Source organism: Eleutherodactylus coqui, chromosome 6 (assembly GCF_035609145.1).
Source record: "Eleutherodactylus coqui strain aEleCoq1 chromosome 6, aEleCoq1.hap1, whole genome shotgun sequence".
Classification (NCBI taxonomy): Eukaryota; Metazoa; Chordata; class Amphibia; order Anura; family Eleutherodactylidae; genus Eleutherodactylus; species Eleutherodactylus coqui.
The window spans coordinates 217334179-217360408 of NC_089842.1; the positions used below are offsets into that span (position 1 = coordinate 217334179).

A 26230-nucleotide genomic window follows, 5' to 3' on the forward strand; every position below is an offset into this window, starting at 1 on the left:
CCATATACCATATAGCATATAGCACACTGTATATGATGCATATACTATAGCACACTGTACATGAGTTAACAGCTCTGACTACGGTCCCGCCTTCTGGACAGTGACGTCATGCGCCCCGCCTTCTCTGCTCCGCTCTCGCGAGGTTTGGTTTCTGACAGACATGGCGGACTCGGTGGATCCCTGCTGACCGGAGTCATGAGCCAGGGAGCCACCGACAGCGAGCCGGAGGCCAAGGTGCTGCACACCAAGCGGCTGTACAGGTGACAGGACGGAGCGGGGCTGTACACAGGGGGGCGGGAGAGGAGGAGGAGGAGACAGTGTAAGGGGGTGATAGGGAAGGAGGAGACAGAATAACGGGGGACAGGAGAGGGGAAGACAGAATAAGAGGGGACAGAAGAGGAGGAGGAGATAGAATAAGGGGGAACAAGAGAGAAAGAGGAGACAGAATAAGGGGGAACGGGAGAGGAGGAGCCAGAATAAGGGGGAACAAGAGAGAAAGAGGAGACAGAATAAGGGGGAACGGGAGAGGAGGAGCCAGAATAAAGGGGGAGGGGAGGAGGAGCCAGAATAAAGGGGGAGGGGAGGAGGAGCCAGAATAAAGGGGGAGGGGAGGAGGAGCCAGAATAAAGGGGGAGGGGAGGAGGAGCCAGAATAAAGGGGGACAGGAGAGGAGGAGGAGCCAGAATAAAGGGGGACAGGAGAGGAGGAGGAGCCAGAATAAAGGGGGACAGGAGAGGAGGAGGAGCCAGAATAAAGGGGGACAGGAGAGGAGGAGGAGACAGAATAAGGGGGAACAAGAGAGAAAGAGGAGACAGAATAAAGGGGGAACGGGAGAGGAGGAGCCAGAATAAAGGGGGAGGGGAGGAGGAGCCAGAATAAAGGGGGACAGGAGAGGAGGAGGAGCCAGAATAAAGGGGGACAGGAGAGGAGGAGGAGACAGAATAAGGGGGGACAGGAGAGGAGGAGGAGACAGAATAAAGGGGGGAAAAGAGAGAGTATAAAGGGGGAACGGGAGAGGAGGAGGAGACGGAATAAGGGGACAGGAGAGGAAGAGGAGAGAGTATAAGGGGGAAACAGGAGAGGAGGAGGAGACAGAATAAGGGAGGAGAGGAGAGAGTATAAGGGGGGAACGGGAGAGGAGGAGACAGAATAAGGGGGGACAGGAGAGGAAGAGGAGAGAGTATAAGGGGAGAACGGGAGAGGAGGAGGAGGAGACAATAAGGGGGGACAGGAGAGGAAGAGGAGAGAGTATAAGGGGGGAACGGGAGAGGAGGAGGAGGAGACAGAATAAGGGGGGACAGGAGAGGAAGAGGAGAGAGTATAAGGGGGGAAAGGGAGAGGAGGAGGAGACAGAATAAGGGGGGACAGGAGAGGAAGAGGAGAGAGTATAAAAGGGGAAAGGGAGAGGAGGAGGAGACAGAATAAGGGGGGACAGGAGAGGAAGAGGGGAGAGTATAAGGGGGGACAGGAGAGGAAGAGGAGAGAGTATAAGGGGGGAAACAGGAGAGGAGGAGGAGACAGAATAAGGGGGGACAGGAGAGGAAGAGGAGAGAGTATAAGGGGGGAAACAGGAGAGTAGGAGGAGACAGAATAAGAGGGGACAGGAGAGGAGAGAGTATAAGGGGGGAACCGGAGAGGAGGAGGAGACAGAATAAGGGGGGCAGGAGAGGAAGAGAAGAGAGTATAAGGGGGGAACGGGAGAGGAGGAGGAGACAGAATAAGGGGGGAGAGGAAGAGGAGAGAGTATAAGGGGGGAAAGGGAGAGGAGGAGGAGGAGACAGAATAAGGGGGGACAGGAGAGGAAGAGGAGAGAGTATAAGGGGGGAAAGGGAGAGGAGGAAGAGACAGAATAAGGGGGCGCAGGAGAGGAAGAGGTGAGAGTATAAGAAGGAAAGGGAGAGGAGACAGAATAAGGGGGGACAGGAGAGGAAGAGCTGAGAGTATAAGGGGGGAAAGGGAGAGGAGGAGACAGAATAAGGGGGGACAGGAGAGGAAGAGGAGAGAGTATAAGGAGGGAGCGCGAGAGGAGCAGGAGACGGAATAAGGGGGGACAGGAGCAGGAGACGGAATAAGGGGGGGACAGGAGCAGGAGACGGAATAAGGGGGGACAGGAGGAGGAGACGGAATAAGGGGGGACAGGAGGAGGAGACGGAATAAGGGGGGGACAGGAGGAGGAGACGGAATAAGGGGGGGACAGGAGGAGGAGACGGAATAAGGGGGAGACAGGAGGAGGAGACGGAATAAGGGGGAGACAGGAGGAGGAGACGGAATAAGGGGGGACAGGAGGAGGAGACGGAATAAGGGGGGGACAGGAGGAGGAGACGGAATAAGGGGGGGACAGGAGGAGGAGACGGAATAAGGGGGGGACAGGAGGAGGAGACGGAATAAGGGGGGGACAGGAGGAGGAGACGGAATAAGGGGGGGACAGGAGGAGGAGACGGAATAAGGGGGGGACAGGAGGAGGAGACGGAATAAGGGGGGGACAGGAGGAGGAGACGGAATAAGGGGGGGACAGGAGGAGGAGACGGAATAAGGGGGGGACAGGAGGAGGAGACGGAATAAGGGGGGGACAGGAGGAGGAGACGGAATAAGGGGGGGACAGGAGGAGGAGACGGAATAAGGGGGGGACAGGAGGAGGAGACGGAATAAGGGGGGGACAGGAGGAGGAGGCGGAATAAGGGGGGGGACAGGAGGAGGAGGCGGAATAAGGGGGGGCAGGAGGAGGAGACGGCATAAGGGGGAGCAGGAGGAGACGGAATAAGGGGGGGCAGGAGGAGGAGGAGGAGGAGACGGAATAAGAGGGGCAGGAGGAGGAGAGGGAATAAGGGGGGGCAGGAGGAGGAGGAGAGGGAATAAGGGGGGGCAGGAGGAGGAGGAGAGGGAATAAGGGGGGGCAGGAGGAGGAGGAGAGGGAATAAGGGGGGGCAGGAGGAGGAGGAGAGGGAATAAGGGGGGGCAGGAGGAGGAGGAGAGGGAATAAGGGGGGGCAGGAGGAGGAGGAGGAGAGGGAATAAGGGGGGGCAGGAGGAGGAGGAGAGGGAATAAGGGGGGGCAGGAGGAGGAGGAGAGGGAATAAGGGGGGGCAGGAGGAGGAGGAGAGGGAATAAGGGGGGGCAGGAGGAGGAGGAGAGGGAATAAGGGGGGGCAGGAGGAGGAGGAGAGGGAATAAGGGGGGGCAGGAGGAGGAGGAGAGGGAATAAGGGGGGGCAGGAGGAGGAGGAGAGGGAATAAGGGGGGGCAGGAGGAGGAGGAGAGGGAATAAGGGGGGGCAGGAGGAGGAGGAGAGGGAATAAGGGGGGGCAGGAGGAGGAGGAGAGGGAATAAGGGGGGGCAGGAGGAGGAGGAGAGGGAATAAGGGGGGGCAGGAGGAGGAGGAGAGGGAATAAGGGGGGGCAGGAGGAGGAGGAGAGGGAATAAGGGGGGGCAGGAGGAGGAGGAGAGGGAATAAGGGGGGGCAGGAGGAGGAGGAGAGGGAATAAGGGGGGGCAGGAGGAGGAGGAGAGGGAATAAGGGGGGGCAGGAGGAGGAGGAGAGGGAATAAGGGGGGGCAGGAGGAGGAGGAGAGGGAATAAGGGGGGGCAGGAGGAGGAGGAGAGGGAATAAGGGGGGGCAGGAGGAGGAGGAGAGGGAATAAGGGGGGGCAGGAGGAGGAGGAGAGGGAATAAGGGGGGGCAGGAGGAGGAGGAGAGGGAATAAGGGGGGGCAGGAGGAGGAGGAGAGGGAATAAGGGGGGGCAGGAGGAGGAGGAGAGGGAATAAGGGGGGGCAGGAGGAGGAGGAGAGGGAATAAGGGGGGGCAGGAGGAGGAGGAGAGGGAATAAGGGGGGGCAGGAGGAGGAGGAGAGGGAATAAGGGGGGGCAGGAGGAGGAGGAGAGGGAATAAGGGGGGGCAGGAGGAGGAGGAGAGGGAATAAGGGGGGGCAGGAGGAGGAGGAGAGGGAATAAGGGGGGGCAGGAGGAGGAGGAGAGGGAATAAGGGGGGGCAGGAGGAGGAGGAGAGGGAATAAGGGGGGGCAGGAGGAGGAGGAGAGGGAATAAGGGGGGGCAGGAGGAGGAGGAGAGGGAATAAGGGGGGGCAGGAGGAGGAGGAGCGGGAATAAGGGGGGGCAGGAGGAGGAGGAGCGGGAATAAGGGGGGGCAGGAGGAGGAGGAGCGGGAATAAGGGGGGGCAGGAGGAGGAGGAGCGGGAATAAGGGGGGGCAGGAGGAGGAGGAGCGGGAATAAGGGGGGGCAGGAGGAGGAGGAGCGGGAATAAGGGGGGGCAGGAGGAGGAGGAGCGGGAATAAGGGGGGGCAGGAGGAGGAGGAGCGGGAATAAGGGGGGGCAGGAGGAGGAGGAGCGGGAATGAGGGGGGGCCGGAGGAGGAGACGGAATGAGGGGGGGCCGGAGGAGGAGACGGAATGAGGGGGGGCCGGAGGAGGAGACGGAATGAGGGGGGGCCGGAGGAGGAGACGGAATGAGGGGGGGCCGGAGGAGGAGACGGAATGAGGGGGGCCGGAGGAGGAGACGGAATGAGGGGGGGCCGGAGGAGGAGACGGAATGAGGGGGGGCCGGAGGAGGAGACGGAATGAGGGGGGGCCGGAGGAGGAGACGGAATGAGGGGGGGCCGGAGGAGGAGACGGAATGAGGGGGGGCCGGAGGAGGAGACGGAATGAGGGGGGGCCGGAGGAGGAGGAGGAGACGGAATGAGGGGGGGCCGGAGGAGGAGGAGGAGACGGAATGAGGGGGGGCCGGAGGAGGAGGGGGAATGAGGGGGGGCAGGAGGAGCGGGAATGAGGGGGGGCCGGAGGAGACGGAATGAGGGGGGGCAGGAGGAGCGGGAATGAGGGGGGGCCGGAGGAGACGGAATGAGGGGGGGCCGGAGGAGCGGGAATGAGGGGGGGCCGGAGGAGCGGGAATGAGGGGGGGCCGGAGGAGCGGGAATGAGGGGGGGCCGGAGGAGCGGGAATGAGGGGGGGCCGGAGGAGCGGGAATGAGGGGGGGCCGGAGGAGACGGAATGAGGGGGGGCCGGAGGAGACGGAATGAGGGGGGGCCGGAGGAGACGGAATGAGGGGGGGCCGGAGGAGACGGAATGAGGGGGGGCCGGAGGAGACGGAATGAGGGGGGGCCGGAGGAGACGGAATGAGGGGGGGCCGGAGGAGACGGAATGAGGGGGGGCAGGAGGAGACGGAATGAGGGGGGGCAGGAGGAGACGGAATGAGGGGGGGCCGGAGGAGACGGAATGAGGGGGGGCCGGAGGAGACGGAATGAGGGGGGGCCGGAGGAGACGGAATGAGGGGGGGCCGGAGGAGACGGAATGAGGGGGGGCCGGAGGAGACGGAATGAGGGGGGGCCGGAGGAGACGGAATGAGGGGGGGCCGGAGGAGACGGAATGAGGGGGGGCCGGAGGAGACGGAATGAGGGGGGGCCGGAGGAGGAGGAATGAGGGGGGGCCGGAGGAGGAGGAGGAGACGGAATGAGGGGGGGCCGGAGGAGGAGGGGGAATGAGGGGGGGCCGGAGGAGCGGGAATGAGGGGGGGCCGGAGGAGCGGGAATGAGGGGGGGCCGGAGGAGACGGAATGAGGGGGGGCCGGAGGAGACGGAATGAGGGGGGGCCGGAGGAGACGGAATGAGGGGGGGCCGGAGGAGACGGAATGAGGGGGGGCCGGAGGAGACGGAATGAGGGGGGGCCGGAGGAGACGGAATGAGGGGGGGCCGGAGGAGACGGAATGAGGGGGGGCCGGAGGAGACGGAATGAGGGGGGGCCGGAGGAGACGGAATGAGGGGGGGCCGGAGGAGACGGAATGAGGGGGGGCCGGAGGAGACGGAATGAGGGGGGGCCGGAGGAGACGGAATGAGGGGGGGCCGGAGGAGACGGAATGAGGGGGGGCCGGAGGAGGAGGAATGAGGGGGGGCCGGAGGAGGAGGAATGAGGGGGGGCCGGAGGAGGAGGAATGAGGGGGGGCCGGAGGAGGAGGAATGAGGGGGGGCCGGAGGAGGAGGAGGAGACGGAATGAGGGGGGGCCGGAGGAGGAGGAGGAGACGGAATGAGGGGGGGCCGGAGGAGGAGGAGGAGACGGAATGAGGGGGGGCCGGAGGAGGAGGAGGAGACGGAATGAGGGGGGGCCGGAGGAGGAGGAGGAGACGGAATGAGGGGGGGCCGGAGGAGGAGGAGGAGACGGAATGAGGGGGGGCCGGAGGAGGAGGAGGAGACGGAATGAGGGGGGGCCGGAGGAGGAGGAGGAGACGGAATGAGGGGGGGCCGGAGGAGGAGGAGGAGACGGAATGAGGGGGGGCCGGAGGAGGAGGAGGAGACGGAATGAGGGGGGGCCGGAGGAGGAGGAGGAGACGGAATGAGGGGGGGCCGGAGGAGGAGGAGGAGACGGAATGAGGGGGGGCCGGAGGAGGAGGAGGAGACGGAATGAGGGGGGGCCGGAGGAGGAGGAGGAGACGGAATGAGGGGGGGCCGGAGGAGGAGGAGGAGACGGAATGAGGGGGGGCCGGAGGAGGAGGAGGAGACGGAATGAGGGGGGGCCGGAGGAGGAGGAGACGGAATGAGGGAGGGACGGGAGCAGGAGACGGAATGAGGGAGGGACGGGAGGAGGAGACGGAATGAGGGAGGGACGGGAGGAGGAGGAGACGGAATGAGGGAGGGACGGGAGGAGGAGGAGACGGAATGAGGGAGGGACGGGGGAGGAGGAGACGGAATGAGGGGGGACGGGGGAGGAGGAGACGGAATGAGGGGGGACGGGGGAGGAGGAGACGGAATGAGGGGGGACGGGGGAGGAGGAGACGGAATGAGGGGGGACGGGAGGAGGAGACGGAATGAGGGGGGACAGGGGAGGAGGAGGAGGTAGTACAAGGAGGGAACGGGAAAGGAGGAGGAGACGATATAAGGGGGGAACGGGAGAGGAGGAGGAGACGGAATAAGGGGGGAACGGGAGAGGAGGAGCAGACGGAATAAGGGGGGAACGGGATAGGAGGAGGAGACGGAATAAGGGGGAGCGGGAGAGGAGGAGGAGACGGAATAGGTTTGGACAGGAGACGGAATAGGTTTGGACAGGAGACGGAATAGGTTTGGACAGGAGACGGAATAGGTTTGGACAGGAGACGGAATAGGTTTGGACAGGAGGAGGAGACGGAATAGGTTTGGACAGGAGGAGGAGACGGGATAAGGGGGGGAGAGGAGGGGGAGGAGACGGGATAATCAGTATATGGAGGTAAGAGGAGGGGGGGAGGAAGCAGTATATAGGGGGTAGAGGAGGAGGAGGCGGCAGTATAAGTTTGGGGGGTAGAGGAGGAGAAAGTATAAGGGGGAAATAGGAGAGGAGGATACAGGAGTGATTGAGAAGGCATTATAAGGAGTCAAAAGAAGGACAGGAGACAGTATAAGGTAGGAAAGGAGGAGGTAACGTAATGGGGAGTAGGGAGAGGAGCAGAAGACAGTATAAGGCCTAATTCACACGGGCCACATGGCATCGCCGCCAGAAATTCACAGCGATATCGCATCGCTGTGATTCTGTAGCTCCACATGTGAGGATTTTGGAGGGGGGGGGGGGCTTGAACTATAAGCCCTACCCTGAAAATAAGCTGTAGCTGAAGAAAAATTCTTTAAAAAAAAATATAAATCACCTCTCCCACTCTGTCCAGGGTGCTGCCGCAGCTTCTCTCTGCATCCCGCCAGTGTTTCTCTTCATCTTCTGGATGGGGATTGAAAAATCCCCGCCTCCTGGAAGCGCTGGTTGTGATTGGCTGACGCTTAGCCAATCACAGCCAGTGCTCAACGGTACCAGGGGGACAAATCTGAAGAAGATCACACACACAGCACCTTCTTCACCCAATCGGAGGTCTGTCTGCTACTTGGCTGTAGATGACTATAGAGCCCCGGGTTTAAATGGATCTGTTGGTATGCGGGGTTTCTCATGCTTGCTCTCCGGTTCTGCAGGGCTGTGGTGGAGACGGTGCACCGCCTGGACCTCATCATCTCCAACAAGACGGCCTATCAGGATGTGTTTAAACCGGAGAACATCAGTCTGCGGAACAAGTGAGTCCCCAGTACTGCCATCACATAGCGCCCCCTATAATCAATAACAACATCCTACATTTCAGTATGGAAGCCCTTTCAAGGGGCAGATGTCCCACTAATGGACTCCCAGTGGTCTGCTGTTGGGGACCTGTCACCCATGTTGTGCTCCTCCTGCAGGCTGCGGGAATTGTGCGTCAAGCTTATGTTCCTCCACCCCGTGGAATATGGCAGGAAAGCTGAGGAAGTTCTGTGGAGGAAAGTCTACTATGAAGTCATCCAGCTCATCAAAACCAACAAGAAGGTGAGTCCTCTGAACACCAAGTACAACCATCTACTAGATTACAAACTTTGTGGGTCACGAGTGGCCATCTAATACTGCCTTGTCTTTCTTCCGCAGCACATTCACAGCCGCAGCGCTCTGGAATGCGCCTACCGCACCCACCTGATCGCCGGAGTGGGCTTCTACCAGCACCTTCTACTCTATGTTCAGTCGCACTACCAGCTGGAGCTGCAGTGCTGCATCGATTGGACCCATGTCTCCGACCCGCTCATTGGTCAGTCTGCTTCTTCAGTCGGTGGTGGTGGGGTATTAACCGTTTTATGCACCCGCGTCCCGATCATATTCCACAGTTCTGGTTTTTCTGCTTTTGAAAAATAATAACTTTATTATTTGTCAGGTGACATAATTACATGAGGGCTTGTTTTTTGCAATACGAGTTGTATTTTGTCTGAGTTTGAATAGAGCCGCGGTCAAGCATGTGCATACGCCATTTGGCTGTAAAGGCTTTGGGATCACTGAGGGTCCCCATATTGGACTCCCAGCGGTCAGACATTTATCCAGTTCTGTGCTTAAAGAATAAATGTCATTACAGAGGAAACCACATTCAAGAAATAAAGCTTGCTAAAGGTTGGATCCCCTTTGGGATGCCTTCATGCTCGGCATTTTTCCTGGTGTGTTTTGCTGCTTTTCTCTCTTTATTTTATTTTTTAAGTCAAAAATGCTGCGTCATGAAACCTGCAAGTGTGGTCTCTTTGCACACAAGGTTTTTTTTTTACTGTTTCCGTTGTGTATTTTTTATTTTATTTTTTTTACTGTTTTTCATGTTTGGTTTTTTAGCTCCCTTTGCTTTCGAAAAAAAACGGATGTCAAAAGTATGTGACTAGAGATTAGCGAACGTACTCGTTTTGAGTAATTACTTGATCGAGCACCGCGATTTTCGAGTACTTCCGTACTCGGGGAAAAAGATTCGGGGGGGGCGGGGGGAGGCGTGGCGGAGCGGGGGATAGCAGCGGGGAAAAGGGGGGAGCCCTCTCTCTCTCCCTCTCCCCCCCACTCACCCACGGCGCCCCCCGAATCCTTTCGCCTGAGTACGGAAGTACTCGAAAATCGCGGCGCTCGGGCGAAAAATGAGCGTGGCCGAGTAGGTTCGCTCATCTCTATATGTGACCCTAACAGAAAAAAACATTGTAAAAATGCATGAAATTCTGGGTCGTCCACAAATAAAGTATAAGTGAAGGAAACCCAAGGGGTTATTCACATGTGACGGAAAATCCACAGCAACAAATCTGCACCAAATGGTGTGGATTTTGACGAGGGTTCGCCGAGGGTCTCACCCCTTAAAACGAAGGGGCAAAATCTGCATGTTTATATGTGGATATTCATGTGGATCTTAGCACAGATCCGCAGCACATTTTCCACTCAGGAACTATGCTACCTGAGAAGTAGCCTTAAGGGGTTTAAGTGATTTGGAAGTGTGTAGCGTTACCAGCGTTTCTCTTTGTATTTCCGTCGCAGGCTGCAAGAAGCCAGTGTCTGCCTCTGCTAAAGAGATGGATTGGGCGCAGATGGCTTGCCACCGGTGTCTGGTGTACCTGGGTGACCTGGGTAAGACTAATTGTTGCAGGTTCTATTAGCTTTACCTATCAATTTCTCTTGCTTTTTAAGATCGCTGCTTGCTAGCAGTGAACAGTTGTGCAGGGATGATCTGGTCTAGATACATCAGCTGTACAGATCTCTCTCCCATTCTTATAGTTTGTCACAATGTATCAGAGCTCATTTTTGCATTGCTCTCACCTGTGCTGACAGTTCATAGAATGGTATAGTGGGAAGGGACCTTCAGGGTCATGGGGTCAACCCCCTGCTCAGTGCAGGATTCAATAAATCATCCCAGACAGATATTTATCCAGCCTTTGTTTGAACACTTCCATTTAAGGAGAACTCCCCACCTCCTGTGGCAATCTGGGCTCTGCACTGTGACAGCCCTTCAGATATTTGCAGACAGCTATTAAGTCTCCTCTCAGCCTTCTTTTTTGCAAGCTAAACCTTCCCAGATCCTTTAACCGTTCCTCATAGGACATGATTTGCAGACCGCTCACCATCTAAGTAACTCTTCTCTGAACTTGCTCTAGTTTGTCTATGTCTTTTTTTAAAGTGGGGTGCCCAGAACTGGACACAGTATTCCAGATGAGGTCTGACTAAGAAAGAGTAGAGGGGTATAATTACCTGACGTGATCTAGACTCTATGCTTCTCTTAATACATCCCAGAATTGTGTTTGCCTTTTTGGCTGCTGCATCACATTGTTGACTCATGTTCAGTCTATGATCTATTAGTATACCCCAAGTCTTTTTCACATGTGCTGCTTAGTCCAATTCCTCTCATTCTGTATATGCCTTTTTTCATTTTTCTTGCCCAGATGTAGGACTTTGCATTTCTCCTTGTTAAATACTATTCTGTTAGTCGCTGCCCACTGTGCAAGCTTTTCTAGATCTTTTTGAATTCTCTCTCTCTCCCCTAGTGTTAGCTATCCCTCCTAGCTTTGTGTCGTCAGCAAATTTGATCAGTTTCCCATCAATTCCCTCCTCCAGATCATTTATAAAAATGTTGAACACCACTGGGCCAAGGACAGAGCCTTGTAGTACCCCACTTAATACATTCTTCCACTTGGATGTGCAGCCATTTATGACCATTCTTTGAGTACGATCACCCAGCCAGTTGTTAATCCACATAACAGTTGCCTTGTCAATCCCATATTTTGTCATTTTTTTCAATAAGTATTGTATGAGATACTTTGTCAAATGCTTTACTAAAGTCAAGATATACTGTATCCACCTCATTTCCTTGATCAACCCAGTCGGTGATATTGTCATATGTAATGGAAAATATTTGATTATACATAGAAGGAAATTAGATTCGTCTGGCATGACTTGTTTGTTACAAACCCATGCTGGCTCTGGTTAATTACTCTATTTTTATCCTAGTACTTGTATACATGCTGTTTAATAATTTGTTCAAAGATCTTTCCCGGTATAGAAGTCAGACTCACAGGCCTGTAGTTTCCTGGATGCACCTTCTTCCCTTTTTTGAAGATAGGGACAACATTTACTCTTTTCCAATTTCCTGGGACTTCTTCTGTTCTCCAGGAATTTTCAAAAATTATGTCGAGTGGTTCAGCAATTACCTTTGCTGCTTCCTTTAGTATCCTAGGATGTAATTCATCTGCAACTTGAGACTTGAATTCATTTAAGTTAGCTAAGTGTTCCCTTACCATCTCTCTGCTTATAGATAGCCTGCGTTCTTTTATTCCCCCAATAGCACAGGGAAGATCAGCTGACGTTCCATCTACTTTCTGAGAGAAAACAGATACAAAACAGGAATTTAAAAGTTCGGCCTTCTTAACATCATTCTTAACCAGTTCACCATTTTCATCTTGTAAGCATCCTATGGCAACTTTGACTTCTCTTTTGCTTTTGACATACCCCCAATTTCTTACAGTGTGTCAGACCTCATTGTGTATTGATCTCTCTCACCTGTGCTGACAGTTTTCTACAATGTATCAGTTTATATTGATCTCTCTGCAGCTCGATATCAGAATGAACTGGCGCTTGTTGACACTGAGAAGTTGGCGGAGAGATTTTATTACCAAGCTCTGACGGTCGTACCCCAGATGGGTGAGTTGTGTAAAACTGTGTATAAACTGTGCTTATGCCAATCTGCCCTTACTTGTTCCGAAGGGCACACGTTTAACCCCTTAACAACCAGAGTGTTTTGGTCTTAAATGACTAGAAATTTCTGGTCTCTTCATGCTTCCTGACTGCCCCCGACATGCTAGATTGCAGGAGATTTATACCCACCCTGTACACTTGTAATGCCTTGAGTTTAAAGCCCAGGACTACTTGTGAGGTCCTTGGTCCAGGTAATAGCAGAGGGGGTGGCATTAGCATTGGCAAAAATTGAGTTATGTTTCTTGAAATATGTTTTTACCCTTTTGTCAGGGATGCCATTTAACCAGCTTGGCACGTTAGCTGGGAGCAGATACTACCACGTGGAAGCGACCTACTGCTACCTGCGCTGGTGAGTGATGCCACAGCTCTGGTACTTCAGAGCTGATTCTTTAGTCTGTCCTAGGCAGTTGATATTGTACCATCTTTATATCTATATAAAAAACATGATATATCAAGTGCATCTGTATAAAAAGAGGAGCGGGTCCCCTCCTTTTATCAACTGCTTTCACCCTGGGAGCCTAGTCTTACTTTAGAAGTTCTATAGCAGCTGCCGAATCTCAACCTCTGGACAGAATTGCTGTATGTAGAATATCAAAGGTGATATTAGTAGTGTCTGCTGTTCTTACAGCTTCTACTACGGGCGTCTTATCCTAGAAATGATAGAAATGGCCCATGTTATAACTTAAGGGCCATTTACACAGATCAATAATTTGGCAAAAACAATTGTTCGTTTGCCTGATCTGGTCGTGTAAAGGTGCCACCCATTCCCTGACGAACCAAGACTTTGGCAACACATCTCCCAGTGTGACAGCGATGAAACAATATGGGGCAGGGAACAATCATAAGAACCAGGATTCATTAATCGTGCATCTTGAATCGGCCCATGTGAAAGCTAGACAAATGAGCACCGATTTCATTATGCACTGCTCATTATACGTCTTACATTGACAGATGTTAAAGGACCTTTTGGAAGCTATGCCGATCCCCTAGATGGTAGCAACTTCCTAGGGTGTCCTTTTTCTTTTTTTACACATTAATGTAGCACATACTTATTCCACAGTGCTGTACATCACTTAGAAGTCCACATTGGGGCTCACAGTCTAAAGGCCCATTTAGACACAATGATTATCACTCAAAAGCCGGCTTTTGAGCGAAAATCGTTACTTGTAATTGCACTGACATTGCAGTTTTCGTTAAGCTGTCTCATCGTTGTCTTTATGCATGCTTAAAGACAACGATGAGCCTTGTCAGGAATTCACAGCGGGATACAGCTGATACTATTGTTTCAGCTGTATCTCGCTCTCTGAACACAGACGGGGTATGAAGAACACAGCGGTCCAGCTGTGTTCTGCATACCCCGCTCGGAGCGCTTGGCTGTATAACAGCCGGGCGCTCCGTGCAGAGAACAGCTGGATGCAGAAGACAAGCGGCCCGCTTGTCTTCTGCATCCTCCGCTCAGAGCACTAAGTGATCACTTAATGTTTGAGCGATCACCTTGCGTTTAAAGGCACACAATGATTATCACTCAGAAGTCGCTCAAAAGACATCTTTTGAGCGATAATCGTTGTGTCTGAATGGGCCTTTAGTTCACCTATTAGTATGTTTTGTTTTTTCTTAGGGTTTTTTTTAAAAGTGTGGGGGAAACTGTAGTACCCAGGATGCCCGTGCTGCAAGGCAACAGTGCTAACAATTGGCCACTGTCCTGCCTCTTTTATGGCATAGCTTCCATAACCCTTTGTGTCCCCTGCACAGTATACAGTCCGAGGTCTCCTTTGAAGGCGCATACGGAAACCTGAAGAGACTATACGACAAAGCGGCGAAGATGTATCACCAGCTGAAGAAAAGTGAGAACCGTAAACTATCACCCAGCAAGAAGAGGTGAGGACGGGATGGCGTAGAACAGGTGTCCACTAATAACTGGTTTGGGCTCCCCCACAGAGCTGTGTAGAGGGGAATCTTGAAAGGTGAGACCCACTTTATAGACTCAGGAAAAAGGTTTTCTCAACCTGCCCTCCCCTTTAAGACATTAGGATCTATGCAAAACCATTTGGAGCGAAGCGCAAGGCTTTGGTTCCTCTAATCACTGACTTTTTATCTCTCCCTGCAGGTGTAAGGACATCAAGCGATTATTGGTCAGCTTCATGTATCTCCAAAGACTCCTGCAGCCCAAGAGCAGGTAAGTGGCTCCATCCTTCTGTCTAGTATGCTGTAAGATAGTGTCCCCCCAGCTATTGCAAAACTCCAGCCTGCAGCTGATGGGGCATGCTGGAAGTTGTAGTTTTGCAACAGTTGGAGAACACTGCATATGAGCCCAGAAATCTCTCATATCCAGTACAAAGACTGCAAAAGATAATTGTGGATCTATTAAGTCCAGTCAAGTTTCCAGTTTTATACTATTGGTATACCATTCAATTTATGGCATTGCATGATGAGACACTTTGCATGATGCTGTATAACGACCTCTCTTCCCTCCCTTCCCAGCTCGGTGGATTCAGAGCTTACCTCTCTCTGCCAATCAGTCCTAGAGGATTTCAACCTTTGCATGTTCTATTTGCCTTCCTCTGCTCACCTGAGTTCGGCCAGCGAGGATGAGGAGGAGTATGAAGGAGGATATTCGTTTCTGCCGGATCTCCTGGTCTTCAGGATGGTGGTCATCTGTCTGATGTGCGTCCACAGCCTGAAGAGGGCAGGTGAGACTGTGCATCTTTCTTGGAGTATGTTCACATGGAGCAGTCAGATAAGGGTTGGCAAAATGCCTTAATTGTGTAACAACCACATTAATTTCTGGTCAACATACCAAACAAACCCCTGCAATCTGACCACTCCCTTTAAAGGGTGCCTTATGCAAAAATGAACCTTAAGGCTGCCTGTCCACGGGCGTTGTGGTATCCTGTGGCGGATCTCCACCGCGGGAGCCGCAGACGGGTCTCCGCTGTCAGCCTATCTGACAGATAGGCTGACCGCGGAGAACTGCGGCAATTCGTAGCATGCTGCGAATTGCTGTCCGCGAGCAGACAGCTTCAGACAACGTGATTCACGCCCATGGACAGGAGCCCTAAAGCAACCCTCTGGTTTTGGGGCAAAATTTTATCCTGGGGTTGCAGGTGGAATGTTATATTACCTGGTGCCTTTCTCTATTGCTGTAATCGGCCACTGCATGCTGCTTTCTGATTGGCTGAGGATGCTCACGTTGGCTCTGGCCAATCGGAGCAGGATGTAGACCAATGTTTTTCAACTCCAGTTCTTTAGGGCCTTTGAACAGGTCATATTTTCAGGATATCCTCACCTGTGCAATACTGATGGAATCCAGAAAACTTGACCTGTTGGGGTGCTTTGAGGACCAGAGTTAGGAAAAGCTGCTGTAGACTGACAATGCACAGTGTGCATTGGGTAGTCTAAGAAGCAGCGTTGCTATCTTGGGTCACCGGAGCGGGTCCTCAGAAATCTTCAGATTAGGGTCTGTATGGCAATAAAGGAGGATGCCATCCCCTCACCCCTTTGGTCTCTAAGCAGTATTGCCCCAGGACCAGAGCGTTGCTTTAATCATTGAATTATATTCTTCATCTTTCTAGTAATATGTGTTGCAACTCATCAACTTTTTCAATTCTTCTGCTTTCAGTCAGTGAATTGAAACCGCAACCAGTTGAGACTAGTATAGACCTAATACTGTTTCTTTTCATTCCAGATGTATGTGCTCTGTAGGAGCAACTAACAGAATAGTAAATTGCACGTGGAGCTTTTAAAGGGACAATCACCTTTTTAGATTACGGTATATGCATAATTTCTTATGAAAGCCAAACTAATAGACACAATCAAACCCACTAATGTGCAAATTAAGAGAAGCAATTTCCCTCCTGAAGTGTAAAGGAGCTGCAGGGAGTGTCCTATAACTGCTATTTCTCGATGGCTTGATGAGCTCACTGTGTGGAGGGGGTATGTGTGACACATCCATGTCCTGCTCCAGACTGTCACTATTAGTTTTGGCTCACCACTCAGGTGAAGTTGTGTCCATAATGTGCTGTAACTCAACACTCCACCTAATAACGGAAGCCAATACATACAAGTAATCTCCAGTCCTGTGTGTCTTTGCTCCTTCTAGATTCCAAGCAGTACAGCGCCGCCATAGCTTTTACGCTAGCTCTCTTCTCCCATCTGGTGAACCATGTGAATATCAGACTTCAGGCAGAGTTGGAAGAGAGTTCGGTTCCTGCCTTCCAGAACGACAGTCCAGGTGGGTCCTCCGCTCATATCCGATTAGCGTTTTACCAGGACGTCTAACAGCTTAGCGCAAATAGATGTAAGAAAAAAAATTTTCAAAAAGATTATAGCCTTTTAATTTTTCTAAGAGGTTAGGAAGTGTTTACACTACATTTTCTGTGTACGCTAAACATATGTGTTTATGCTGTTAGAGGTATACTTTAATGTACACCTAGTTCTATAGAAAAAACAGACGTGCATAGATGAGCGTATGGTATACATTCGTCTACATTTCACAGGTTTGCACTTCAGTGTGTTTATTTTCCAGTACGCTGTAGCGTGGTTGACTGTTATTGTGTCCTGCAAAAAGTAAAAGTTTGATTATGCTTTTGTTAATGCTGTCTGTCCACGGGCGATATGTCACTGCGTTATCCGCTGTGATAATCTGGCTGCGGGTAACGCAGTGAACGCTTTCCATAGGCTAACTATGGAAAGCACAGCCCGACGTCCACGAGCGGAGAATCATGGCGATAGCGATACTCCGTCACACCCGTTGTCAGGCAGCCTAACTGTTTTCCTGTAGCCTGACATACAGTATACTAGTGTACTGCACAATACGTTTCTACCTCTAGAAAACATATACATTTTAAAAACTGACAAAAGATCAATAAACTAGACAAACTACTTTAATTTTCCAAGATTCTCCTCTCATTATCTTGTTCATCATAAAAAACTGTATATGTATATCTTTGCATATGTATTTATACTTTTGTAATGTGATATATGTTTAAAGTTTACAGAAGATGCAATAGGAATGCTATTTTACTGGCCAGGTGTAGCTGTTAAAGATAGTCAACACCCAACACTTATAGAGTGGGCACTGCTCTGCGTATACGGCGGTTATTCGTAATGGGTTAAAAAGAACCTATCACTACCTATGAGCACCATGAACTAAGTTTTCTTGTCTATCATTGGGGGACACAGCTGAAGACTGTGTGTATAGCTACTGTCACTTGGAGGCGGACATTAAGCAGAAAAAGTGTTAGCTTCTCTTACTAGCTATAACCCTCCTGCAGGCACCAAGCTAACCAGTTTTAGCTTGGTGTCCGTAGGAGGTGAACTTGTTGGTTTTTTTTCGCCTGTCTTTCAGAAACTCATGGAATACAGGGAGGCAGGACTCTTCCTGTTACTCCCAATGAGGAGGGCGAACAGAGCTAACTTATTTGTTGACTGCCCTGACCTCATAAGAAAAAGAGGCACGTCCAATCTCCAACTTAATCATGATCCACATGCTATAGTGTCACCCTTTTCAACAGAGTACTCCCTTCCTCCCTAAAGGCAGGCAAGTGCAAGGAATATTGTGCAAGTACATTGCTGAAACTGCATCGCTCCCCAGATCTGTTCCGGACTGGGCTAGCTCCCCTACAGTACCATTTGCAGTAGGCAGATACAGTAATGGTATATTAAATACTGCTTGCGGTTGTTTTTAGCACCATGTCCAATTCCAAAGCGAACGACTCCAGACAAGGACTGGCCAGAGCCATATGCTATGCATGCTCTCGTTGCCATATTTACAAGTGGCCAGCTTGAACCATTTTGTTCTAACTGCATCCCATCATGGCAGGCGGCCGGAGAACTGACTACTGGCACCCCTCTTGCTCAGCCCTCACAAACTGCAGAAGCAAAATGGGCACGCTCCCTCTCAAAGCCGATCCCAGACCTTACAATGGTGTCTACCGCAATTCTAGAAAGGCTGTATCGTTTCCAAACATTTTTGACGGAAATGACTCTTTCACGCAATACTCTTCCTGTGGTAGATCACAGAAGAGAACTAGGCCTTCCCACTCATGGTACTCCATTAGATCCCATGCATCGTCAACCCATTCAGCATTACCAGTACCTACCTCCAGGGATAATAGTCGGTCAGAGGGAGAACTATCTGAGACCCCTTCTGATTCTGATCAGGCTTCTAAGCTTTCCATGATGGTTGCCATAAGGCAGTGTTTCCCAACTCCAGTCCTCAGGGACCACCAACAGGTCAGGTTTTCTGGATTTCCTCAGTATTGCACAGGTAATGTAATTATTGTCGGTGCCTCACACATTGCTACAGGTGTTCTTACCATAGGATATCCTGAAAACATGACATGTTGGTGGTCCCTGAGGACTGGAGTTGGGGACCCCGGCCATAAGGGATATCCTTCAGGTTACAGAGCAAACTCTTAATACACCAATGGCAACTTTTTCATTCAGACGCCAGAAGCGTTGTTCTAAGGTACTCCCTCCTCATGCAGAATTTAATTCCTTGATCAGGGAATGAAGATTTCCAACAAGCATTTTGTTAAATCTAACAGTTTAGATCTCATTTATCCTTTTCCGGACTACTTAGTAAAAACAAAAGTGGTAGTTTCCCCATGACATCATGACAGCATACGCTGGAGGTTGCTCACCTGCTGACCTGAAGGGACAGGAAGAGGCAGAATATAAAAAGCACCTCCCCTCCACCAACACCAGTGTTTTTCCTGTCCCTTCAGGACAGCAGCGGCAGAACTCCAGCAACGCTGTCCCATGCCGGAGGAGGACTTACCGGCGAAGCGGCGGCGTGGATCTTTCGGGCAGCCCCGGCAAACCCAGTGGGAAGGACCCCATCTGGGAGCTTTCCGGGGACTGCGTGGGCCGGGGCCCAAGTACGGGTTGCCGGCACCACTGCGGCCGTCATTTCGGGCGGCGGCCGCCATCTCCGGTGGGCCGGGGTCCAAGTACGGGCTGCCGGCACCACTGCGGCCGTCATTGCGGCGGCGGCCGCCATCTCCGGGTCCAGGGCCGACAGGAGCGCTCCAGGGGGCGTGGCTTCGGATACAGCGCGGTGACGTCAGGCGCTCCGCAAAGGGGGCGTGGCCTGGCGCGGCCGGCGCCAAATTCAAAAATCTGCTGCCCCTGCATCAGCTGGTGGTGTTTCTCCACGCTAAGGAACGATCCTAAGCACAGGAAGCGTTCCTGCAAGGCGCAAGATGTCGACCAGAGAGGACCCAGAGACCCTCCTAACTGTAAGTGGTCCAGTGGACCAACCTACACCTGCACTACATACACTTCCCGACTAACAGAGTTTCCCTTGTCTTACAGGACAGGGATACTCAAAAACCGAGGGAGGCTAGACGCAGGAGTAAAAAATGTCCAGTATGTCTAACCAAACTTGACGACTCCTGCACCAAAACGTTATGCGCTACCTGCTCCGCGAAAATTATGCAGGAGGAAAAAACTTCCCTTATGGCCGAAATTCGGTCAGTTGTCCGAGAAGAAGTGCAGTCCTCCCTCTCAGACCTCCAACCTGGGCCTTCCGGGGTTACACGCAGGTCGGTTCCGGCGGTGTCTGAGTCTGACTCCGACATAGCGGAAAATGTGGATTTTGACGGGGAAGTGACGCAGGAGGACAAGAAATATCTTTTCTCTACCGCGGACATGGATCAGCTGCTAAAAGCAGTACGCAGGACCATGCAGGTGGAGGAAGATGTGCAGCAACCCCGCACAGTCCAGGAGGATATGTTCGCGGGGTTACTCCCGCAACAAAAATCTTCATTCCCCGTAAACGCCACGCTCAAGCAGCTGATTCTAAATGAGTGGGAGAGCGTGGATCAGGCTCCGCTAATCCCCAGGGAATTTAAAGAACGCCTGTTATTTCCGGGAGATGAAGTGTCCTTTTTGGACGAGATACCTAAAGTCGATGCTGCAATTGCCATGGTATCCAGAAAGTCCGGGTTGCCCTTTGAGGATACGTCCCACTTAAAGGACCCGTTGGACCATAAGGTGGACACATCCATGCGTAAAGCCTGGTCTACTTCCGGTCTCATCATGAAAGCTAACATCGCGGCCACTTCCGTGGCTCGTTCCATGGCAATCTGGTTGGACCAATTCGCAGCCCTAGTGGACCAAAAAGCCCCTAGGGAGGAGTTCGCAAGCGGCATCCCTCTACTGCGAATGGCAACAGGGTTCTTGGCAGATGCTTCGATGGAAACAGTCCGCCTCGGAGCCCGCATGGCAGCCCTATCGAACACCGCCAGAAGGGCAGTGTGGGTGAAAGAGTGGTCAGGGGACGCAGCGTCCAAAAATAGGCTATGTACCCTACCGTTCCGGGGCGGGCGTATATTCGGACCAGACCTGGATCGTCTGCTGGAGAAAGCAGCTGACAAGAGTCACGGACTGCCTGCCACCAGACCACCCAAGAGACCCTTCACCCCTCATCCCTCGTCTACGTACGCCGGGAAGGGAAAGACCGGAAGATGGTCTTATCCAAAGGGCGGAAGGGGTAAGACTTTAACTTTTGTCCCTCAGCCCATACTTTCGGGCCCGGTAGGGGGTAGACTGACTCGCTGTGCCAATAGCTGGCGTAGTATTACAACTAATGAGTGGGTACTGCACCTAGTGGCGGAGGGGTACAGGATCGAGCTAATATCCCGCCCCCCGGACAGGTTTATGATAACCCCAACCCAGTCTCCAGGCCTAGAACAGGCTCTGTTGGAGGGTGTACGGAACCTGCAGGGTCTCGGCGCAATTATCCCAGTCCCTAAGAAGGAACAGGGAAAAGGTTTCTATTCCCCCCTCTTTCTGGTTCCCAAACCAGACGGCTCCCACCGCACCATTATCAATTTAAAACAACTGAATAAATTCATTGAATATAGGAGATTCAAAATGGAAACCATTAGAACTGCAACTCCTTTAATTGCCAGGGATAACGTAATGGCTACAATAGACCTTAAGGATGCCTATTTTCATATCCCTATTTACGCCAACTCACAAAAATTTCTGAGGTTTGCGCTGAGGGTAGAGGGGGAAATCCGCCACTTCCAGTTCGTCTGCCTACCATTTGGAATCTCCTCGGCTCCGCGAATTTTTTCCAAGGTCGTGATGGAAATGGTGGCCTTCTTACGAAATCAGGGTGTCATGATCATCCCCTACTTAGACGACTTCCTGTTGGTGGCAGATTCCCCGTCTGCTCTGAGATCACACTTAGAGTCCACATTGCAATTATTTAAGGAGCTTGGCTGGATTGTTAACGAGTCAAAGTCCAACATGGAGCCAGAAACCAGGAAGAAATTCCTGGGTGTCATCCTGGATTCCAGTCTACAAAATTCGTCCCTTCCTCCCCTAAGAAAACATCTTATAGAGGAATGTTCCAACCTATATAAAAAACATAGGGTAACGATAAGAGACGCAATGCGGATCCTGGGACTAATGACTTCGTGCATCGGCGTGGTCCCCTGGGCCCAATTCCACAGTCGCGGACTCCAGTCACTAATTCTCCAGAATTGGGACAAGTTGCAGGCTTCGCTTGATCAGACAATCCCTATTTCTGCGGAAGCCAGAGCTTCACTCCGTTGGTGGGTGTCGTCGGACAACCTGTCTCAGGCATCCGATTGGAATTTGGACCCGGCCGTAATAATCACGACCGATGCCAGCGCCAAAGGGTGGGGGGCCCACTTTGAAGGCGGTTATGTACAGGGGGCCTGGGACGTTCACGAGAAAGCTAGCTCATCGAACTTTAGGGAGCTTAAAGCTGTATGGAAATCCCTGCGTAGCCTGCAAACACGATTAGTGGCGAAACATGTGAGGATCTTCTCAGACAATATGACAACAGTATCACTCATTCGCCACCAGGGTACCACCAGGAATCCTCCACTACAACGACTGGCGGGGCGGATCCTTCAATGGGCGGAAGGCACAACAAAGTCCCTATCGGCCTTTCATATAAGAGGAGCCGAGAACTCAGCCGCGGACTTTTTAAGCAGAAGGAAAGTGGACCCAGGAGAGTGGGAACTCCATCCAGAGGTGTTCAGCCTTCTTGTGGAGAAGTGGGGGGTACCAGAAGTAGACCTCTTTGCGTCAAGCGCAAACACCAAATGCCGGCTTTTCTTTTCCAGAGGCGCAGAGAAACAGGCCCTGGGCACGGACGCTCTCTCTCACCCCTGGGATTGGGACCTAGCGTATGCCTTTCCCCCTCTACCACTAATCCCGCTTCTGCTAAGGAAATTACTGCAGTCAACCCTAACAGTAATTTTTGTAGCACCATATTGGCCCAAAAGACCGTGGTTCCCCCTCCTGAGATCCCTGTCAGTGGGAGAGCCCTTCCACCTTCCAACAAGACCGGACCTACTGTCGCAGGGCCCTCTTCTTTACCCGGAAGTTCACAAGTTCAGGCTTACGGCCTGGAGCTTGAGCGGGTAAAGTTCCTAGGAAAGGGTCTTTCCCCTAAGGTTATTTCCACCATTAGCGAGAGCCTTAAACCCTCGACACACAAAATCTACTCCAAAGTCTGGAAAAAATTTTCGGAGTGGTTAGGCCAGGACATCCAGCAGCTGGATCAGCCAGACGTCCGGAAAATCTTAGATTTTCTCCAGGCGGGCCTGGATAAAGGTTTGAGTCCGAATACGCTCAAAGTCCAAATTGCGGCCTTGGGGGCATTCTTCGATCTCGCGCTAGCGGAGCACAGGTGGATTAGGAGATTTCTTAGAGGGGCGAGCAGATTACATCCATTCACACGGGCCACGGCACCACCCTGGGATCTAACCATAGTCCTTCAGGCCTTATGCGACCCCCATTTGAACCGATTACGGATCTATCCATCGCCTGGCTGACATACAAGGTAGCCCTGCTTGTGGCAGTTACGTCAGCCAGACGCGTGGGGGAAATCCAGGCCCTCTCACGAAGGGCCCCATATATGACTATCCACCCGGACAAAATAGTTTTTTCTTTAGACCCATCCTTCCAGCCTAAAGTATTGTCAGATTTCCACAGGGGCCAACCAATAGTTATTCCAGCCTTTTGCCAAAATTTCAAAAATGCAAAAGAACAAAAGCTCCATAATATAGACGTCAAAAGAGCGGTACTAGTGTACCTCGAGGCAACAGAAAGTTTCAGGAAGTCTGACAAACTTTTCGTTCAATTTCAGGGGCAGGCCAAAGGAAAGGCCGCTTCTAAAGATGCGATCGCCAGGTGGCTCAAGAGAGCCATCCAGGAGGCTTACAAGGCCAAGGGCATCCCCCCTCCAGAAGGATTGAAGGCCCACTCAACGAGAGCGGTGGCATCCTCTTGGGCGGAGAGAGCGCACGCATCGATTGAGCAAATCTGTAACGCAGCCACATGGACTTCAGGCCATACTTTCATCAAACATTATAGGCTGGACTTTAAATATAGTCAGGACGCATCCTTCGGTAGGAAGGTGCTCCAAGCCGTAATCCCTCCCTAAAAAGCCCATGCCACTTATTTGGTATTCCTCCAGCGTATGCTGTCATGATGTCATGGGGAAAACGGGAATTTTTTCTTACCGATAATTCCCTTTCTGGAAGACATCATGACAGCATACGGGCCTTTTTCCCCCCCTTACCAACATGGTTACCCTAGTTTGTCCAACACATGAGGTAATGTGTATGCTTTAACTTTGTTTTCTGAGGTGTGTGATGTCAATAAAAACACACCTTCTGGTTAAGTAACTGGTCACTGTGGTCATTTGGAACGCACTGGTGTTGGTGGAGGGGAGGTGCTTTTTATATTCTGCCTCTTCCTGTCCCTTCAGGTCAGCAGGTGAGCAACCTCCAGCGTATGCTGTCATGATGTCTTCCAGAAAGGGAATTATCGGTAAGAAAAAATTCCCGTTTTTCTCCAGCATTAGGTCCCCCAGTGTCTCGTTTGGTGAAACACACCACCCTCCCTATGGTTGATACATTGTCTTTTTAAGACATCTGTGACAGGAAAATAGTCACTAGCCAAAACCTTCCATTAGGCAGTAGGTTCGGCACTCGGGCCGGTGTTCTCCTTGACTTGGGTCAGCAGGGTTCTTCAGTTCCAGAATTCCAAGGACTCCTTTAAATGCCCAAGTTTTCATTCCAGTGGTAGACGTCCTGTCAAGGTGTCATAGTTCTCGTTCTTCCTCGGTGCTTTGCGGGTTTCTATCCCAGTTTCTTTGTGGTACCCAAGAAGGATTGCACTGTCAGGCTAGCATGGAATCACTGAGATCTGTCATTGCATCCATGGAACCACAGGAGTTTCTAGCATCCATTGACATCAAGGATGCCTATCTTCATGTACCTATCTGCCCAGCACATCAGCGATTTCTCTGCTTTGCCATCTCGTCGACTCCTTATCAATTCACGGCCCTTCTATTCGGGTTGGCCACCGCCCCCCTGAGTCTTCATGAAATTTCTGGCATCGGTGAAGGCTATCCTCTACTCCAAGGGGACCGTAACCATCCTCTGTTTTGACGATATCTTGGTAAAATCCCTGACCCTATCGGACAACCTGGAGATCCTCCACATCACTATGGACACCCTGTCCAGATTCAGTGGGATCATCGCACACCAGTCTTCCCGCACACCATCTCAACGTCTGGATTTTCTGGGTCTGTCCTACGACGCAACTTAAGCCCATGTACTCTTCCTGACATCAAAACTACTTTTTCTTCAGAATCAAGTACGCTCTCTACAAACTTTGAATCCTGTGACCATTCGTCACTGCCGGAGAGTGCTGGGGCCGATGTTCTCCTCCTTCACGGCAACTCCTTTTGGTGAATTTCACGCTCTGCCTCTCCAGTGGAACGTTCTCGTGAAGTGGGACAAGTGTGTGGATTCTCTCGATTGAAGGATCCGACTATCTCTGCAGCTTCAGCACTCCCTTCTTTGGTGGCTTTAGTCCTTACGGATCCGCTCCTTTTTGACCATCCAATGGCCAGTACCTAATCAACCCAGGAAAACGGGAATTACATCCCGAAGCCTTTTGAGCACTTTGTTGAAAGTTGGGTCAACTCGGATGTCGATCTGATGATATCCAGAATCAGTCGCAAGCTACCAATCTTTATGGTCATGTCTCAGGATCCACAGGTTTGAGCAGTGGACACTCTAGCAATTCCATGGACAGATTTCCAGTTCTCGTACGTTTTAGTATAGACAGCATGCCTTTCTCAAGCTTTTTCGAGCTGTTACGAAGTTCCAGCTCACCTGTTGGCCTGGAAGGTGGACTTCTAGGTAGCCATCACCTCCATCCGCCAGGTTTCAGAGCTTGCAGCTTTTTCGGACAAGCCTCCGTTCACTGTCTTTCATCAGGATAAGGTGATCCCTTCCTTCCTACCCAAGGTGGTGTCGGCGTTCCACATCAATAGAGACCTCGTTTTGCCTTCCTTTTGTCCCTCTGTACCTCATCCGAGAGAACGCACTTTTCCCCCCTTCCAATGATACAGACAGAAGTACAATCTCTTTTTCGTCTCGTTCATTGGGGGCACAGCACCCTCCCATTCTGTTGTTAGTACTTTCACACGTGTTCCTCCCTGTTGTACCGTTCTTTCTGTAGTTTGCTCATACTGCTACAACAAGTTACTATTTTTAATATTGACTGGTTTTTTTGCATCCTACTTGGCTGCCCGTACTTCTCGCATACAAACTGGTTAGCCTGCAGGAGGGCGGTAGCTAGTAGGAGGACCTAACACTTTTTCTGCTTAGTGTCCGCCGCCTAGTGGCAGCCGCTGTACCCACGGTCCGAGCTGTGTCCCCGAATGATGCAGACGAGAAAGAGATATTATGGGAAGTACAAAAATCTTGTGACGACGCTCCTAGTGAAGGTCCCTGGAATCCGGTGGTGTGGGCTTTATGCTCGCCTGGCTTTTCCTACACTGTCACCTGTGGAAGTTGGCGCCAGCAGGCTCATCTCCGCAGGCTGTGTGCGCACACTGTCATAGAGAACACCAAAGCTTATGGTGCCCATGGGTGATGACACAAAAAATAGCGTGCCATGGTGTAGCACAGTAATGACAAGGTAGACTGCACAGCAGGGATATTACTACCTGGTATGGTTGTGCAGCAGCACAAGAGGCTATGAGACCTGTCGCCAATAGCAGCCGCCTCCTCGGTGGATTAGCAAAGCCTCTGTAGCTAATAGCGACATGAAAAAAGGGGATGTTGGCGCACTGAACAATAGACTCGGACACATCAAGGTGCTTAAAAAGGCAATGTGTTTCAGCGCCCTACCAACGCTTTCATACAGGCCAG

General features: G+C 51.9%; 1 protein-coding gene across 4 annotated transcripts in view; it reads left to right on the plus strand.

Annotated features, from left to right (window-relative positions):
• Positions 1 to 142: 142 nt before the first annotated feature.
• Positions 143 to 26230, plus strand: part of SMG5 (SMG5 nonsense mediated mRNA decay factor) — a 39517-nt gene continuing 13429 nt past the window's right edge. For 3 of the 4 annotated variants that reach the window (XM_066608734.1, XM_066608736.1, XM_066608735.1), the window contains exons 1-11: positions 143 to 260; positions 7925 to 8023; positions 8183 to 8306; positions 8403 to 8559; positions 9801 to 9890; positions 11865 to 11954; positions 12279 to 12357; positions 13761 to 13886; positions 14116 to 14184; positions 14490 to 14698; positions 16108 to 16239. In XM_066608734.1, coding sequence (XP_066464831.1) covers positions 196 to 260; positions 7925 to 8023; positions 8183 to 8306; positions 8403 to 8559; positions 9801 to 9890; positions 11865 to 11954; positions 12279 to 12357; positions 13761 to 13886; positions 14116 to 14184; positions 14490 to 14698; positions 16108 to 16239 — 1240 coding nt within the window. In that variant the 5' untranslated portion in view covers positions 143 to 195. The remainder of the gene's footprint in view (positions 261 to 7924; positions 8024 to 8182; positions 8307 to 8402; positions 8560 to 9800; positions 9891 to 11864; positions 11955 to 12278; positions 12358 to 13760; positions 13887 to 14115; positions 14185 to 14489; positions 14699 to 16107; positions 16240 to 26230) is intronic. The other variant, XM_066608737.1, reaches the window with a different exon arrangement.